Genomic DNA, 15,950 nt, shown 5'->3' with positions numbered 1-15,950 from the left:
TTCACGTTACTGAAATGTAGGACTTATGTCCAATTTCACTAACGGAATGTTGATGTGGCAGTTTGGTGGTCGATGTGGTATTGCCATGTCAATGCCTCGTTTATAATATAAAGAATAAATATGATTTTTGCCCCTTGAACTATTACCATTATCAAATTGTGTCCCCCGAATTTTAAAATTTTAAAATTAAACAATCTCTTGAATATTAAAAAAAAAGGAAAAAAAACTATTAAAATAAAAAAATTGATGGTGACAAAAATTGGCCTGGGTGTTGGACATGCGTCAGAATGAGCTCAAAGTTGGTTGGGTAGCGACATCGTTGATAGACTGGGCTCATGTGGGTCCCTAGCGACATTCAGCTTTGGTGTCGCCTATGTCGCCTTAAGTTTTTATTTTGTATGATTTAATTTAATTTAAATGAATTTTTAGTTTAATGTTTTTTATATTTTCTTTTTAATATTCAAAATATTGTTTAAATTTTAAATTTTAGAATTCGAGGGGCATAATTTGGTAACGGTAAAAGTTTGGGGATAAAATTCTATCTATTTTTTAAATTATACACGTGGCAATCCATATCAGCAGTCCAATATCGCCATATCACCATTCTATTAGTAAAATTGGACGGAAGTCCCATATTTCAGTAACGTGAATAGTTCCGGGGGAGTTTTTAACAAACTAAAAAATTCAGGGAGCATGATTTGGTAGTGGTAATAGTTCGAGGGGAAAAAATCTTAATAAGCAAGTTGTGGCTGCCATGTTCTCGTTAGTAACACTATAGTTGATTAGTAGTTGGGAATATGTAAGCAATTTTGTTTGGTTTATCATTTACCAATTTATTTTTATTAAAAAGCTTGTTTTGGTTTTCTTCTATGAGATGAGATGTGTATGTAAGTGTATAGTTGTTTTTGTTACTATTACTATTAATAGCAATAACTTCGCCTATGGAATGATTAGGTTAGAAGCACAAAAGAAGTGAGATCATTTTTTATACTAACTAGTCCACCAACATACAAAGATTATTAACAAAAATTCAACTACTTCTTTTCTAATGCATAAAATAAATACCCTCTAAACACATATTAACCACTTCCTTTTGTAATATATTATAAAAACAATTCAAGCTTAACATTCTCTTCAAACCCAAACCAGCTTCCCTTCCATGTTATATTTTTCATTGAAAAATGGAAACAAAAAACAATGTTTTATTAGATTGTTCTCCCCAAAATGGATATAGAGTAATATTAATGCTAGGCTGCACTGTTTTATCATGGATTCTCATCCACAGATGGAGCCAGAGAAATAAGAAAGGTCCCAAAACATGGCCCCTTGTGGGAGCTGCCATTGAACAGTTCCTAAACTATGACAAAATGCATGATTGGCTTGTTCAATATTTCTCTGAATTGAGGACTGTTGTGGTTCCAATGCCCTTCACCACCTATACTTACATTGCAGACCCTGCTAATGTGGAGCATGTTCTCAAGACCAACTTTGCTAATTATCCCAAGGTAATAAATATTAATGCATACCAAACCCTTTTCTTTTCTCTTTGTTTAGTCATATCATCAAGATTTTAATGTACATTACCAACTGTTGCTCTTTTGTCAAAGGGTGAGACTTACCAGTCTTACATGGAAGTACTACTTGGAGATGGGATTTTTAATGTGGACGGCGAGTTGTGGAGAAAACAAAGAAAGACTGCAAGCTTTGAATTTGCATCCAAGAATTTGAGGGACTTTAGCACCATAGTCTTCAGAGATTATAGCCAAAAGCTCCATGGTATTCTTAGCCGAGCATCTTTCCAGAACCAAGTAGTTGATATGCAGGTATAGCATGCCGAAAATCTTGTTTGTATTATAATTGTTCTTAGCCATGTTAGTCAGCATAGCCTTACTGTTATGTTAGCATTGAAACACATTCATAACCGAGCTTATCAATCATCTTTTGTAGGAATTGTTAATGAGGATGACTTTGGATTCTATATGCAAAGTGGGATTTGGTGTAGAAATTGGAACTTTGGCTCCAAATCTACCAGAAAACAACTTTGCTCAAGCTTTTGACACTGCAAACATCATTGTGACATTACGTTTCATCGATCCACTATGGAGAATAAAGAGATTTTTTAATGTTGGTTCAGAAGCTTTACTTGATAAGAGCATTAGTACCATTGATGATTTTACATATTCTGTTATTCGAAGAAGGAAAAAAGAGATCAAAGAAGCTCGTGAAAGCTGCAAAGATAGCAAGGTAATAACATAACATAAACAAGATAAATCTCTTGCAGCATGTAATAAGTACTTTATTTTTTTCTTCATTTCGTTATCTGACCGAACAATTTTCATGATCAATGAAGCATGACATACTGTCAAGATTCATTGAGTTAGGTGAAGATTATGAAAATCATTTTACTGACAAAGGCCTCAGAGATGTTGTGCTTAACTTCGTAATTGCTGGCCGGGATACCACAGCAACAACTCTTTCATGGGCTATATACATGATAATGACACATCCCCACGTAGCTGAAAGGCTCTATTCAGAGCTCAAAACTCTCGAACAAGATCAAGCAAGAGAAGAGAATGTGTCGTTGCTCGAATACAACACTGACGACCCTGATTCGTTCAATGAAAGAGCAAGACAATTCGCAGGGCTCTTGAGTTATGATGCACTGGGAAAGTTGTACTATTTGCATGCAGTTATCACAGAGACACTACGTTTGTATCCTGCTGTTCCCCAGGTATTATTTAGAAAATAAACAACTCAATTACATAAGTAGAAGATTAATGGATAGTTTCAATTGATTATATATATATATTTATATATAGGATCCAAAGGGAATATTGGAGGATGATGTGTTACCAGATGGAACAAAAGTTAAGGCAGGAGGTATGGTCACTTATGTTCCCTACTCAATGGGAAGAATGGAGTACAACTGGGGTCCAGATGCAGCTTCATTCAACCCTGAGAGATGGCTCAAAGATGGTTTCTTCCAAAATGCATCCCCATTTAAGTTCACAGCATTTCAGGTTAATTTGTTTCATCATAGATACAGCTTCATCAGGATCTAAAGACTATACTGTATATCTAATTGGTCTTTTATACTCATTTTGTTTTTGCAGGCTGGACCAAGAATATGCCTAGGGAAGGACTCTGCTTACCTTCAAATGAAGATGAGTTTGGCCATTTTGTGTAGATTTTATAAGTTCACTTTGGTGCCTGGTCATCCGGTGGAGTACAGAATGATGACTATTCTTTCAATGGCACATGGTTTGAAGGTCAACATCGCCAGACTTCCTTAGAATTATATACGTATGGACACAAAATAAAATATTGATATAGTCTTCTGTCTTTTGCTCATTATATAATATATATATGAACTTAATAAAATGTGATATTATATTTGGAGTAGCTTGACATATTTGATTGGATTGTTATCTAGCTATGACTTGGCATAATCCAATATATAATACCGTTTCTCTCCAAGTTGTCATAACAATAATGACTGACTACGCATAACCCTCCAGCATATTATTATCAAGTTATTATACATATAACTATAGAACAAGAATATATAAACTAGACAAGAGTTGTTACTTTGCTGTATATGGATTTGCCAAGTATGCAAATTGGTTTTCTGTAAAAAAGAAAAAAAGAAAAAACTCAATATTCATACACAATGTTTACCTACGGCATATATTGTATTACATTAGTCACATTATAGCATGTGTAGTTTGTATGCCTAACGTTACTATACTTTAAAAGTTCATCGCTAAATTTTTTTACTACAAAAGAAAGCAAATTGTGTTACACCTTTTCATGAGGATTTCTAAAAAATTATGGTAGTGACAACATGCTAGTTTTTAGTCAGAATTTTTTATTGTTTGGATAAAATACAATTTTAATGAGACAAAGAATTGGTGGAGAGTGCACCCCCGTGGTTTTGTTCCTATAACTCATTTCAATTCTTATGGAGGGCAGAATAGGATCCTGGGAGAGACAGGATATCCTGAGTTTGGTACTTATATTATGCTGTATTGTATTGTATTATATTACAATATATGGTATAATATATTTTTGGGAATTTACTTATTTGGTACCTTATATTTTTGCAAAGTATCATTTTGGTACCCTCTGTTTTCAATAATGCTCATATAGTACCCTGTATTTTAAAATTATACATATTTGATACCCTAGACTCAGATTTGATAGATAAAATTTTATCAATATGATCAAACTTTCATCAGTTATATGTAATTAAGTAATTAAATTTAAATTTGGAACTTACATAATTGATAGCAATTTGATTAAATTGGTAAAATTTTATTAATTAAATTTAAGTTTAGGGTACCAAATATGTACGATTTTAAAATACAAAGTACCAACATTATTGAAAACAGAGGATACCAAAATGATACTTTGCAAAAACACAGGGTACCAAATAGTTACCTACCCCTATATTTTTATATACTATTATGTTTCGTATAGACTTCTATTTACTAATAAATATACGACATTTTAATATAATACGAAGCATAGTATTATATAAAAATATACTATACAGTACAATCAATTATAATATAATATAATATAATATGATACAGCCATAAACACACCCATATGTGATTATAACATTAATAATACATAATCAAGTTATTAATTTTTTATAAGTAAAATTTCTAAATTATTTTATTTTTGATACTATTGTTCTATTTTAAGTATCAAACAAATATTAAGTCTTTTATTTTTAATTACGTTCGTGTATGCCCATTTTCCTTCCTCTTTATAATGTGTGAGAGATAAAGTTTTGTTGGTGGTCTCTCTAATTATTTTTTGTATTTGGAATTCAAAGTATATCTTTTCATTTGTTGTAGTTTTTGATATATTGTTTTACAACAAACATACTAGTCATCATAAGGGTGCTATTCATTATGGTCGAACAATCTAATCCATTTGATGAATGTTTATTTAATAAATTGTGAATTTCGATCAACAAAGAAACTATTTCACCTTTAATTTTTTTTTATTAAGTATCAATGTATTTAAAAAATATTAAAAGTTAAAATAAATAATCAAATGTAAAACAAATTTTTTCTAAAGATTTTATAAGTTAAAAGAGATTAAGAATTAAGTATAAAAACATAAATAATTATGAATTGTAAGTGAAAAAAAATTCTATTTTATATTTTGATTAAAGAAATTAATTTTTAGCAACTAATTAATAATAATAATAATTTTAAATAAGCTAAATTTTGATTAACATTCTTTATATGAAAATAAATATTTTAAATTAATAAACATTATGTAATCAGTTAATTTGGTCATCAATTTATGCTTATTAATTTTTTTAGTCAACTATTAAATTAATGGCAACTATTCAATAATAATCCAATGGATAAAAAAAATGTAATTATCAGTTAATGTAACTAGTAATACTAACCTGACTATTATATATTTTTGAGATTCTTACAATGTGGGGTTATATATATTATCTCTAATTTGTTTGTGTTGGGTTTGAAAAATGCAGGCTCCGAAGAAGTTATAAAACCCCACGAGGGAAATCGAGGTCCAAAAACTCATTCTCAAGGTCTATATTTACCAAATTTTTTTAATGAAATCATTGTAGCTATGCTCAACTAGGTTCATTCTATTTTTCTATATATTGATGGATTGTGAAAAAACAAAGGAGAAAGATACCAAGCATGGAGAAGCTTGAAGAAATTTTTTTTTAACATAAAAAAACCGAAGCAATAATCCAATAGTATTAGCGGCTGGTTCTCACTTTTGTCTTGTTTAACATTTTGCGATGAAAAATAATTCTCATTCTCTCTTGTTAAGAAAGGAAATCTATGTCATAGGAAGAAAATCGACATCATTACACACATATAAGAGAACTGTGTTTACAAATTTGAGTTTTGTTACAATGAGTAAACTTTTATCAATATATCCTAATAATTCTAGAAAAATATTGTTTCAAACCGAACAAATTATATTTTGAATGAATTGTGACACCCTATATATATTTACATAAAAATATATGTATGTGTTGGCTGAGATCTGAATATACAAATGTGAGTTGGACAGTTCCATAACTATGCCTTCAAATGAAGAGTATTTGGGATAGTGTGAGTCCTTTTTAACTGTACGATCCCACATTCTCATCATACTCAGATCTCAAACACATTTCCATATTTTCCTCTCAACTTACAAAATCTCTGCAGCATTAATTAAATGTACATTACAGGCAGTTATCACTGAGTCAAAGCTAGGGCTATGGCTTCTTCGGAATAATATATTTATTAGGTCCAAAATTTACTATTTGATATTTTAGAGTATTTAAAGTTGACACTTCATTAGATATTTTATAATACTTATTAAATTCAAATAAGTTGGACTCAATATTAAATTACACCAATAACAATATGCCACGTATTTGTAATCTATTGGACACTAGTGCCCCGCTTAAGCGATTCTCATATATATTACATAAAAAAAAAATCAGAACAAAACAAAATCTTTAATCCCTATTAATATTCACCACCAACCACCCCCACAATTGTCCCATCTTATGGCTATTGATGCATCTAACACACAATATTTAATGAGCTATACCTAAACAAAAAAAAAAAAGCGATCAACACAGCAAATTCAAAACAAATTAAGATGATGAACTAGTTATCTTGGAACTGCGCGAAATTAATTAATAACAACACTATAGCTAGGCTAGATCAATTAATATATGTAAGTTGTGCTTATATAAAACATTAATTGATATGAGTCGTGGTAGCTAAGGAAGATTTATGTGGTCGATCGAGTACACTCTTGTCTGATGGTTGGAAACTATTGAGTGCTCTATTCTCTACACGAAAATTTTATGAAAAGATCCATCTTTAAAATGTCGTTGTTATAGATAACTAGAGATGACATTTTAGTGAAGAACTATTGGTAGTTTTGTTTTCATTTCAGATATTATTGGTTATGGTATATCTAAACACGTATGGTCTTGAAATGAATGGCACGTTTATTTTTTGTAATTAATGCTCAGGAACAACACGTTAAATTGCTTGGGTCAGACACTTTTCAAAAGTCTTATCAAATTGTTTTGGAGCTTTTAGATGTATTAAATGTTTTTTATTCTCGATCATCCATTTTTAGTGTTGCTCACTTTAATTAAATATAGTTGATTAAAAAAATATGTCATGTATAAGTGTAAATTTTTAGTGTAATATATTTAAGTGCATTTATTATTACACTTATAATTAGAGGGTCGCAAGTGAAATTTATTTGAGTATAAGTGACATTAACTCTCAAATAATATATAATTTTAGCCTTTCAATAATGTTATATAATTAAACCAAAAACTTTATTTATTAAATAAGACAACGTAGTGAACTATAAATAAAAATATCCATATACTGGCCCTCTAAAATATGTTACAGATTTTGATCGATAATATATGTTAACACAGGCCACCAAATTATTGTGGCTAGAGCCACTTCCAGCAAAAGTGCTCCATGAAACTTGTGACTTTAATATTGATAATAATTTGCTTTATATCCTTAAATAAGCTTTTGTTATATTCACATTATATTTTCCTAGCTAGTTGCCCTATATATTTCCTAGCTATCGTGTTTCATAGTTCATATCCTCAATTTTGTCTTATATACACGTAGATCGATCTTTATTATGATATGTAATATACTACACATTTACATATATAGATATCAACTTCCTGTTTTATGTTTGTAAATGTTATTTGTCAATTATATAACTGATTTGACAATTATGAAAATATATAGTAGTCTTGTCAACATATTTTTGTTGTTTTGACTAGTCTTTTTTATTTTCTGTTGGGAGAAATTAATTGTAACTAATTAATTAGATCATCATAATGGGAGGTTGTGATTGTGAATTTGCAAGTCGGAAAGACGTTCAACAAAGTTTCTTAAGGCATTAAGAAATGAAGATATTAAAGATTGATTCCAAGTGTTTTTTCTAATTTGATGTGCTTGTTGAATTTACAATTTTAGTGTTTTGATAACTTGTTCAATATTTATATACTTATAGGATTTAAAGATGACTTTCAAAAATAAAAAAAAGAAGTAAAAAAAGAATTAGTTACGCACGCTGAAAAAAGAAAAAGAAAATACAGTGGTCAATTTCGATTATTAATTTGCAGACAACTGTGGTGTAATTCTATGGACACATATACACATGTCATGCTGGCAATATTAAATAGACTTGTCAAATTTCTGGTGTATATCGATTTTTCAATAATCAGACTATGAACTATGCTTTTATACAGTTAGGACTCGGGCCACTGTTGTGGATATTTTATATAATTCGAGTTTCCATGATAAATATATATGAAGCATATTATTGGATTTAAATTATTATTTTATGATCTTATGCTAAATATATATATACACGACAATTTATATATACTACTTCTTTAAGACCGTACCGGTCGAATTTTTCAATGTTCTCACCCTATGAAAAGTTCTCGAGATGATTTTTTTATACGATCGTGTACTAAAAATTAAGTTTAAATATGTTGTTTTCTACGTGTATAAAAAAAATTAATCATGCGTGTAATAATGTGTTTGAACTATATGTCATATAAATAAATCGCCCTACTAGTAGGGCTCTCAGTGTTCACAATCCGTGAACAATTTTTGGCACGATTTTTTTTTATAATCGTGTATATTGTAGCTATCTAGAGTATCCTGCAAATTTTCAGAAAATTCTGAATAGTTTAGGGTCTGATTGGTTCGCGATTAGAAAACTGTATTTTTGAAAAGTGGGATTCTGAAATGAAAATCTGAATTTAGTGACTGAAAACATGTTTCTGAAAATGTGATTGGTTTAATGTCAGTAAACTGTTTTTGAGTTTTAAAAAACTGAATCTGTGATTGAGATTAAATTTGAAAATATAACAGAAACTGAATATGTGATTGGTTTAGCTGAAAGTAAAATTTAATTATATTGATAAATTAAAATTTAATAATATTGCATTAATTAAATTCATAACAATATTGCATTGTCATTAACTTTGATTTTTTTTATATTAAAGTTATATTTTTTTAGGATACGATTGATTAGTGATTTAAAAATTGTATTTTGAAAAAGTATGATTCTGAAAAAAGAATCTAGATTTAGTGTCTGAAAATATGTTTATGAAAATATGATTGACACTACAAGAATAACTAATATCACTAACGGCACTATCACTGACGGCAAAATGTTGTTAGTAAAAGTCATAGTATCACCAACGACATTTCACTGTCGTCAGTAATACTTTTTTCTTTTGGTTAAATAAAACATCACCAACGAAAATTACAACAATGAGGACAATGTCGTCATTGATAAATTTATCAATGACGACATTATCCTCATTGATGTTTTCTACTGTTTTGAAAATGAACCGTTAAAGAGGCGGGCTTTTTCCCTCTAAAAAGTATTGCCAACGACTTTGTCGTTAATAATACTCTGCCACGTCGTCAGTGATGTCCAATCACCAACGACTTTGTCCTCATTGATAGTCGTTGGTGAAAATCATTAAAAAACATCTTCTTCAACCCCGAGCCCCCATTTCCCCTTAACCCATTTTATCAGTTTTTTCAGATCTAAGCTCTCCTCTCCTCCCCTCCCGTCGAACGCCGTCCCCTCCCCTACCGTCCCCTCCCTCTGCTGCCGTCCCCTCCGGCCTATCACCACGGCCGTCGCCTCCCCTCCCGCCTATCACCACGTCCCGTCCCCTCCCGTCTCCCGTGACTCGCACCACCGCCACCATCTCCCTCTGCCGCCGTGCTCTCCCTCACCGCCGGCTTCTCCCTCTCCCGCCGTCGTCTCCCTCTCCGTGGCATAGATCGGTACGCACCACCACTATGGCATACTAATTTTTTTTTTTTTTTTTATGTATATATATATATATGTATGTTTATATTTTTGTTTGATTTTTCAGATATAAAGGGAGCCGACAGAGATCGGGGAATCGCCGCATAAATCACTGTTAGTATTTTTTTCTTTTATCTGTTGCAAATTATTACTGTGTTTTATTATCAATGTTAGTATTAATTTTAGTGTAGGTTTAAAAAAATCAGATGTAATTTAATTTTGTATAGTTTTGAAAAAAAAACATATTATATATGATTTTTTTTTTATAATTATTAATTAGTTGTTTCATTATTTCTGCATATATATATATATGTAATTATTGTGTATCTTGAAATTCTGTGAATCTGTGATGTATTTAGAAATTTTTGTAATGTTTAGTGCAGGTTTTAAAATTTTTGGATAGGTTAAAAATTAGTTGTTATGCTGCCGAAATTTTAGTAGAATTTTTAGACATTTAAAAAAAATTATGTTAATTAGATAATTTATAATAAGTTAGTAATTTGATAAAAAATTATTGAAAAGTTTAATTTTAAAAAGGATTATTATTTAAATAATTAACAATTTAAAAAATTTGATAAAATTAATTTCAGAATTAGTAATTTAAGTAAGAAAATATTATTGCATATTTTCTATAAAAAATAATATTTAATAAAAATAAATAATTAGACAATTAATTTAATAAATCATAAATAATAATTTAAATGATTTAATATTTAATTTTAACATAATAAAATTTTGTGCTCAAAAAAAGATTAATATTATTTTTGAAAATCAATAAATATATTATAAGTTTAATTATTTGAATGTTTCTTTTAGAATTATCTAAATAATATTTAAAATAAAAGTTAAAAAAAATCATAAAATAACATAAAACACATTTTGTTCAACTTGTACATTAATCATAAAATTTGTACCTCACAAACCAATTTGATTAAAATTAATTTATTTTAAATTTTTGGTAGATGACAATCGATAAGACTTGGGTGACCATGAGAAATCGTAAGGATCCTGCTTATGGGGAAGGTCTCCAAGTCTTTATGGCATTCGCATCTAAACACAAAGATTGTGACGGAAGAAAACATCATCGATGATGCCTACATCACATGGCCAGCAAACATCGCCAATGATGCCTACACCACATGGGCAGCAAACATCGCCGATGATGCCAAGTTCGCAGGTGCTGCCCTACTACCCACAGATGCCAAATTTTCCTCAACAACAAATTCCGAGAAATGCTAGTGATGATGACGATGACGATGCTACTACAAATTTCTTTTAGTATTTTTATATACGTTTTATGGACTATTGATTATGTATTTATTTATGTTTTATGAACACTTTAGTATTTTATATTTCCATGTATGACTTTTTAAAATTTAATATGAACATTTTTAGTTTGTTATATGTTTTTCTTTTAATTAAATTATTTTTTATATTAATTAGTTATAAAAAAATGAAATAATTAATTATTTTTATATTAATTAATAATTTAAAAATAAATAAATAAATAAATAACACTAACGACATAGTCGTCATTGATAATATTATCAATGACGACTAAGTCGTCATTAATAGTTCAAAACATTAAAAAAAAAAAAAAAGGTTAAATTATCACCAACGATATTGTCGTCAGTGATACTTTTTTTACCAACGACTTGTAAAGTCGTCATTGATATTGACTTTCACCGACGAGGTATCACCAACGACCGATCACTAACGACATGTCGCCATTGATAGCCATTACTGACGAAAGAAGCACCCTTCACTGACGAAATTTGTCCTCGTTGAAGCCTATTTTTCTTGTAGTGTGAATGTATTGTCCGTTAACTATTTTTTAGTTTTATAAAATTGAATAATTTTTTGGTAGAAAATCTAAAAATTGAATATGTAATATATATATTTTTTATTTTTTGTATAATAATAATTGAAGTGAAAATATTTTTTTATTTATTTGTTGTAATTTTTATTTGATCAATGATTTTTTTTAGCAAATATATTATAAATTAGAATTAAATTATATTCTGTTATATAATTTTATAATTAATTATTTTACTAAATTTATATAGATAAAAATTTTAAAAAGTAGATTGACTTGTAAAAATGACAAAAGAAAAAAAATCAAGACTATAAGAAAAATATCAAGAATTTTTTTTTTTTTAAAATAGTAAGATTATACTGAAAACATTAAGGGGCTAATTGGTAGTTAATTCAAAAATATAATTTTAGAAAATTATTTTCAAATCAAATGATTTGAAAATAAAGAAAACAACAATTTGTTGTTTTCTCTTTTGCTGAAGGATTTTAACTTAGTTTTCAAAAACGGTTTTTTTTATTTTCTAAAACAAGTGTGCCAATCAAGTTTTCATTGCTGTTTTCATTTTTTAAAATCTGAAAATGATAAAACTGTTTTTGAATCCCCTACCAATCACACCCTTAAAGTACCGAAAACTAAGTTTAAATATATTATATACGTGACTAATTTTTTTTTTTGTGCTGGTTGAAAACATGTTTCAACCTAGTTTTCGGTACTGTAAATTATTTAGAATTTTCTGAAAAAAATGTAAATACTCTAAATAACTATAATATACACCGTCATAAAAAAATCACACCAAAAACTATTCACGGGCAAAAAAAAAAAAAAACAAAAAACTATTCACGGTCAAAAAAAAAAAAACAGTAGGAGTTTGACTGGTAGAGCTTAAATCGAATTACCTACAGAAGAATATATAGTCAAATGCAGATGCAGAATTGTGAATGAATTACTAAAAATAAAACCTGGGAAACGCTACTACAAAACTATCGTACCCTCTCCATTCTCGAAAAAAGTTAACCCTGGCTTGTCTTTCTTTCAAACCGATCTCTTCCCATTATCCCTCTTTGACTCACCAACTACTATATCTTCAAGCATATAACTACTTATATATATATATATATACACAAATATGTAAATATGAATAAGCATATGATTACAATACTACCTCAAATTTGTTTTATATTTTGGTAATTGTTTGAAGATATATATATATATATAACCGTTAATCATTTATAAATGCGACTTTATTGTGGTGTTGAGTAAGTAGTCGGTATAATTGTTTGTCAGTTTCATTTATACTAAGTCAGTGTGTGATATTTTGGTGCAAATATCTTTATTCTATGATAAAAGATTTATATGGAACGAGAGAGAGTAAAAATAATAGATTTATGTAATGATTTTCTCCTTGAAAAAAAAACCTGGATAAATTTTACTGAGGAAAAAAAACACATATTGAAAAATAAACTCACTAACCATTAATAATATCCAAATGAAAAATTAACACAGTATTAATATCCTTGATAAGGATGATACTATAACAAGTTCTTCTGGAACTAATATAACTCAAGAACATTGATAGGAATAGTAAGACTTAATAAAAACACATAAAGAAAAATCGTAGTAATTAACTTAATTAAAATAAAGCAAATTAACAAACACTCTGTTGCTGCGTGCTTAGCTATAGTAGCTAGTGATCTTGGATCATCAAATCTATGTAATAATAATTTAGTGTTTCTTCTCGTTGGCGATCTTGAAGAGACGAGCCTGGGCGGCGGCGGCCTTGTCGGAGCCAAGGGCATTAACGAAGCTCTCTCTCACTTGCTTGGCAGAGTAGGTGAAGCTGTGGTCGACCATGGAGTTGAGGAACGCCGCCGTTCCTTGTCTGCACAGCTCTCCGAAACCGTCAGTGCGAGTGTTTGATAGGGCGTCCTTCAAGTTAACGTTGGCTCCAACTCCTGGCACAGTTGGAACTCCGAAGGCGTTGCCGAGTGTTCCCCACCATCCCAGCACACCCCAAATCATCTGAGGGTGGTTCCTCCAGTAGCTGCAATTATATTAATAACACCCCAAAATTAAACATGTTTCAATATATATACACTAGCTCCTTATATATATATATATGTAATATAGGGTTTACTTACTTGCAGGTGAAGGGAGGGGTGTTTGGGTCAGGAATGTATGGAGGGGTACTAGGAGTGGGAACAACAGGAGTTGGAGTGTAAGGAGTAGTTGGGGTGGGAGTGTAAGGAGTTGTTGGAGTAGGAGTGTAAGGAGTGGTTGGGGTGGGAGTGTAAGGAACTGTTGGGGTAGGAGTGGGATCAGTGGGAGTGGTGGGAGTAGGGCAGTTTGGAGGTGTGTGTGGTGTTGGTACTGGTGTTGAAGGCGTGTGACCATGGCATCCGCCGCAGCCGCCGTGTGGGGGATCACCATGAGGTGGTGTCGAATGGTGAGGAGTAGGAGTATGAGGAGTTGGAGTATGAGGAGTTGGAGTGTACGGAGTTGGAGTATGAGGAGTTGGAGTATGAGGAGTTGGAGTGTACGGAGTTGGAGTATGAGGAGTTGGAGTATACGGAGTTGGAGTATGAGGAGTTGGAGTGTACGGAGTTGGAGTGTGAGGAGTTGGAGTATACGGGGGCGACCCTCCTGCATTTTCATATCATCACACACAATATTAATTTTAACACTATTAATTATATATGGGATCCATGTATATTTAATGAGATATATATATATAAATTGTATGATGGCGAAACTCATTCCCTGACTTTGACAATATATAATTAAAGACCATAAAATATATATATCATTGAATTTCTAATATCATATCATCAACCCTAAATATATCTCGGAACATGTTACATCCATAGATCTTAGCTAGCCCCACAAACACACACAATAAACTAAACATAAAGAACCCTATATTATTAGTTATAAATATAGGTAAACCTCTTTATCAACATGGTGTTTTGTAATTAATAAATAATAGCAACACCACTGGTTTAATTTTTCTCTACTTGATGAAAGCTACAAGCAACAAACCAAAAAACTAAGTTGATGAAAGTAAGAGTGTAGTGTGTATACCAATAGGAGGAGTTCCTGTGTGTGGATCAGGAGGGTAATAATAGTTCTTCTGATCTTCAAAGCTGGTGGAGGACATGACAGGGGTCAACAAGCTCTGGGAGAGCACCAAACTCCATAGCAAAAGAGAAGGCATCGTCATCATCATCACGCTCTTCTTCTCCATATATATCTTTGTATATTGATACCTCTCAGTAGTGAGGAAGAGGCTAAGAGATGAAAGTATAGCAGATATGGATGAGTTTGAAGGGTTGAAGAAGCGGTAAATATATAGAGCGGAGAGAGTGAGAGAGAGCGAAGTAAATACAAGCAGGTGAAGGAGTATGTGGTTAGTTGAAGTCTTGCAGACCGCATTTATTTCTGTTATTTACTCTCCTGCCTTCTCTCAATAACGATCGATTAAATGTCTCAAATATATATCCAAATTAATTTATTTAATTTTAAAAGGAATTAATGCCATTAATCCTCTCCCTCTGTTAATCCTCTAATTACTATAATTAATGATTTATTTTCATTAAATTAAAACGCTTATTTTAATGGAAGCCAATCAAGATAGATCACCATGTGGCATACACTATATAATTAGTATCATTAAGTATGTTCATGATGATGAGATTTGTTTTTCCCATGCATGAAAGTTTTATTAACGCAAATATATATATATATATATATATATAGACACATCACATGCATGCAGCTACTAGCTCTTTTCAACCATAAAAACAAAGAAAAGAAAAGTAAAAGAAGAGCAATCGTAGTCATATATATATATCCTAAGCATGAGCTGGTACTAAAGTGAGTCAGAGATTTTAGTTGGATTTAAAATCATTTTTTTAATTACTATATTTATTTTTGATAATTTTGACAGGGAGGTTATATTTATTTTAGTACTGCAAAAGTTACTTTTTTTTTTTTCTAAATGATTTTGTTAATTACATCTGTCATTGCCTCTATTGTTCTTACCTTTCTTTTCTTTTCTTTTTATTTTTTTCAATCTTATTGTATTTATTCTGACATATATCGATTCTTTATTTCATGAGCTGGCATTTTGTTACCATACAGAGCTTGTTTCTCTGAATAAGTTATATCAAATAAATCTCATATAGTTGAATGCAAAATATTTCTTTAATTTTATCTCACTACTCATTAATAATTAGATTGAGTTCCTTCA

General features: G+C 30.5%; 2 protein-coding genes across 3 annotated transcripts; one reads left to right on the top strand and one right to left on the bottom strand.

Annotated features, from left to right (window-relative positions):
- The first annotated feature begins 1,181 nt into the window (after window positions 1-1,181).
- Window positions 1,182-3,293, top strand: LOC133813920 (cytochrome P450 704B1). The gene is made up of 6 exons (XM_062246949.1): window positions 1,182-1,505; window positions 1,608-1,823; window positions 1,948-2,244; window positions 2,351-2,731; window positions 2,820-3,020; window positions 3,114-3,293. Exons 1-6 carry the CDS (start codon window positions 1,182-1,184, stop codon window positions 3,291-3,293), a joined length of 1,599 nt encoding a protein of 532 aa, XP_062102933.1.
- Window positions 3,294-13,153: 9,860 nt separating this feature from the next.
- LOC133817308 (protodermal factor 1) lies at window positions 13,154-15,025 on the bottom strand. Of its 2 annotated transcripts, XM_062249789.1 has the most exons (4): window positions 14,783-15,025; window positions 14,217-14,344; window positions 13,843-14,156; window positions 13,154-13,745 (listed from the first exon to the last, which is right to left on the bottom strand). In XM_062249789.1, exons 1-4 carry the CDS (start codon window positions 14,943-14,945, stop codon window positions 13,427-13,429), a joined length of 924 nt encoding a protein of 307 aa, XP_062105773.1. In that variant the 5' UTR covers window positions 14,946-15,025; the 3' UTR covers window positions 13,154-13,426. The 2 variants fall into 2 exon arrangements, with proteins under 2 accessions (XP_062105773.1, XP_062105772.1); XM_062249788.1 differs by having other exon boundaries at window positions 13,843-14,344.
- Between the last annotated feature and the right edge of the window lie 925 nt (window positions 15,026-15,950).

Source organism: Humulus lupulus, chromosome 2, assembly GCF_963169125.1.
Source record: "Humulus lupulus chromosome 2, drHumLupu1.1, whole genome shotgun sequence".
NCBI lineage: Eukaryota > Viridiplantae > Streptophyta > Magnoliopsida > Rosales > Cannabaceae > Humulus > Humulus lupulus.
This window is presented reverse-complemented; position numbering and strand designations above follow the sequence as displayed.